General features: G+C 41.4%; 1 protein-coding gene across 1 annotated transcript in view; it reads left to right on the forward strand.

Annotated features, from left to right (window-relative positions):
• Positions 1-3978, forward strand: part of KLHL6 (kelch-like family member 6) — a 43872-nt gene that overhangs the window by 21230 nt on the left and 18664 nt on the right. The window contains exon 2 of the mRNA XM_008593096.1: positions 1679-2128. Coding sequence (XP_008591318.1) covers positions 1679-2128 — 450 coding nt within the window. The remainder of the gene's footprint in view (positions 1-1678; positions 2129-3978) is intronic.

A 3978-nucleotide genomic window follows, 5' to 3' on the forward strand; every position in this document is an offset into this window, starting at 1 on the left:
CCAGCTCCTGTCACCCCTCCCTGGCCAGGTCTGTCCTGTCCATACTTTCCCTAGAACCTGCCTTCAGACTGGCCTTCCCCACCAGGCCGTGCCCCTCAGCCTCCCTTTCCTCTCCTATTAGCAGATCGATCCGAGCACACTGAGAACTTGACCCTACAGGGGGCCCAGTGGACAAGACGGGGAGGTAGAAAGTTGGACTTGTCCAAAGTTAATTAAGCCCCGGAGAATGACAAATAAGAATGGATGGATGCATTTGAGACACCTCATCTGTAAAATGGGTATTAAATAATCTAATGGATGTGACGGTGCTTTGTAATGTGCAGAGTGCTGTACAAGCATGGGGGACTTGTGTTCTTCTGAGGATGATGATGACTTAAAAGTGGGACATGGGAGCTAATCAATAACTTTACAAGTTAATCTTTATAAAAGTGATATTTATTGTAAAGGATATGTAAATAAACAAAAATAGAAAAAATTCTCATAGTACTTTTAGAGAGTGTGGTACCTTATATTTTTTATATAGTATATTCCCTGTCCATCCCTATGGGACCTGTTTCTGTGGGAAAATTGTTGTTTCCTTGACAACAATTCTTGCCCCTGACTTATTCTGGCCAGTTGAGTGTGACTGGAAATGGCACCCACCACCTCTGAGCAGACACTTTTAAGAGACTCAGTGTGGCTCTGCCATCCTTTTTCTTCTTCTGTCATGAGACCAGCACATCTCAGGTAAGGACTTTTCCATCACCCTGGGTCCTGGCATGAAGAACTCCATGACAATGTGTGATGTCAGTGAGAGACAAACATTTATTGTTGTAAGCCCCTGAGGTTTGGGGTTTGCTTGCTACTGAAGCATAATTTTCCGTAAGATATCTGACATATGGAGAGATAATAACTGTTTATATTTTGGTCTATATCTGTTACTCTTTTTTCTATGCATATATTCTATATATTTTTTCATTATAAAAATAGAATCATAATGTACATATGATTTTGTGAAATGCTTTTCTCATCTCATTTGCATATATTTCAGGGTATATCTCAAAAAGATAAGGATTCCTTCTTAAACATAACCACAATACCATTATCACACCTAAAATTAACAATAATTGCTTCATATCACCAACTATTAGTCATTGTAAACATTTCTCCTACTTTAAAATTGTTTCTGTTTAAATCAGGGATCCAAATTAGGTCCATACTTTGCAATAGGTTTGATATATCTCTTAAATCTATTTTTATCTCTAGATTCTCCCTCTCCTTTTTGCTTTCTTCCCCTTGTAAGTATCTGTTGAAGAAACTAAATCAGTTGTTCTATAGAGTTTTTCAGTCTGGATTTTGCAGATTGTATTTCCATGGTGTCATTTGACATGTTTCTCTTTCCCCTATATTTCCTATAAATTGCTGATTATATCTAGAGGCTTGATCAGATTCAGTGAACAGATTTTTATACTCAACACACTCTGAACATATTCTACATAATTTAATATCCTTCTACAACATGTTTTTTAAATGACTGTTGAACTGTCAACTTGATGAATGCATTATTTATTTAGCTACTCCCCTATTGTTGGACATGTAGGTTGTTTCTAAAGTTTTGCTACAACACACAACTCACTGACAAACATCCTTGTAGACTAACCATTTTCTGGCCTGATTTGCTACTCTTCTATTCTGTTAGTTCCTGCGGATGGTAGATGCCTGTGCCAGCTTCCTTACAGAAGCCTTGAACCCAGAAAACTGTGTAGGAATACTGAGGCTGGCAGATACACACTCCCTGGACAGTCTAAAGAAGCAGGTTCAGAGTTACATCATTCAAAACTTTGTGCAGATTCTGAACTCTGAGGAGTTCCTTGAACTTCCCGTGGACACTCTGCACCACATCTTGAAGAGTGATGACCTTTATGTGACTGAGGAGGCTCAGGTGTTCGAGACTGTGATGAGCTGGGTCCGGCACAAACAGTCAGAACGACTCTGCTTGCTGCCCTACGTCCTCGAGAATGTGCGCTTACCGCTTCTGGACCCGTGGTACTTTGTGGAGACAGTTGAAGCAGATCCTCTCATCAGACAGTGCCCAGAGGTCTTCCCGCTGCTCCAGGAAGCCAGGATGTACCACCTTTCTGGCAATGAGGTGAGTTGAAGGGAGAGGTGCTGTATTTAACCACTGAAGTAAGGAGTTAGCCAGGGCCTCACAGAGATATATGTGAAGCTGTTTCACAAATCATAGGGCATTAAATAGAAGATGCCACACTGTTTATACCTTGAGTTAGGCAGTTGCAGGAGCCCTGGATTCCTGATCTGTAAAATGGGGATGACACTATATTTTCAGACAGTTATTGAGAGGAGCAGTGAGATACAGAAACCAGCAAGCACCATGCCTGGCACACCCTTCCTCTTCCCAGCTGGGTAGGGGTGGGAGGCTGCTGGAGGCAATGCACACGCAGACAGGACTGTGCCCTGCCCAGCCCCCATTCCATGGGAGTGCTGCTTTTCTGGTTTGCTCACTCTGGTGAAACTTGGCATCTCTTGGCTCTACTGGACANGTGCTGCTTTTCTGGTTTGCTCACTCTGGTGAAACTTGGCATCTCTTGGCTCTACTGGACATTACCTTAGCTCAGACTCTCATCGTTTCCTTCCTGGATTTCTGGAAGCTCCTCAGAACTCATCTCCCTGCCCCCAGTCCGATCTCCCTCCAATTCACTCACCAGCTGGATGATCTAAAACCCAAGTCTGGTCATCTCATTCCTTCTTCCCTGGCTCCCCTCACGTTCAGGATGAAGCCCACACCTCTTGCCTAAGCTCCTAAGCCTGGCCTCACGTGGTCTTCCTCCTGCCCATCTCTCTAGCATCTTCTGCAACCTCCGTCTTCTGCCGCAGTCCTAATGCACTGCTCCTAGTTCCCCAGAGTGGACGTGCTTTTTCAGCCTCCAGGCCAATGCAGGTGTTGTTCAAATGCACTTTCCCTCTTCTTTATCTAGCTGACTTCTACTTCTTCCAAACTCAGTTCAAGCATCACTTTCTCCAGAGGCCCCTCTGTGATCTTATAGCACTTGGTGCATTGCTCTGTTTTAGCCCCAACTGCTGCACAGTAACCACTAAATTTATCACCTGTAAATATCTCTATCCTGGGAGATTGTTACAGTAGGAACTATGCCTTACTGGACTTTTCATCTCCAGATCTTAGGCGAGAGTCTCTGGTATACTATGAGTGTTGAATAAATGTTTGCTGAATGTTGTTTGAAAGACACAAACTACAGAAGCTCACTCTAGGAGGAATAGATAACCTGAATAGTGAATAAATGGGAACCAGGATGGTGAATATACATGTATTTGCATCTACCTGGTTCTCCTTAACAATTCCTGAAAAAAATTTTATTCAGAACTTTATAAAGACAAGAACAAGCTCAGTGGAGAGAAACAAAGCCATCGGAAAGTAATGATATAGAGACAGTTTGTTAACAATTTGTATATAAGAATACCTACAAATATATACCACTATATAAAGGCTCTGGGATTAGCTACAAAGCCTTCCCAAAAAGTGGCTCAGAAATTGGTTTTCTGAGGCTCCTCTTGAGCCTCTTCCTTTTTCTATGCCCTTTTTCTAGTTCTCTGTTATCCTTCAATCCACTGTTCATTCATTCACTCTGTAAACATATCCTTAAGTGTTTGGTAGAATGTATCAGAGCCTGGCATTTTCTTTGTAGGAAGATTTTTAACTACGAATTGCATTTCTTTAATAGATAAAGAATTATTCAGATATAGATAGATATATTTTTCCATTTCATGTAAGTTTTTTAATTTACTGGCATAAAGTCGTTCACAGTATCTTTTTAATATCTGTGGAATCTGTAGTGATGTCACATCTCTCATTCTGGATACTAGTAAGCTGTGTCTCCTCTTTTTTTCCCCCTTATCAGTGGTTAGAGGTTTATCAATTTTATTGATTTTCTTAAGTAACTAACTTCAGGTTTCATTTTTTTT

Source organism: Galeopterus variegatus, unplaced genomic scaffold (genome assembly GCF_000696425.1).
Source record: "Galeopterus variegatus unplaced genomic scaffold, G_variegatus-3.0.2 Scaffold8700, whole genome shotgun sequence".
NCBI lineage: Eukaryota > Metazoa > Chordata > Mammalia > Dermoptera > Cynocephalidae > Galeopterus > Galeopterus variegatus.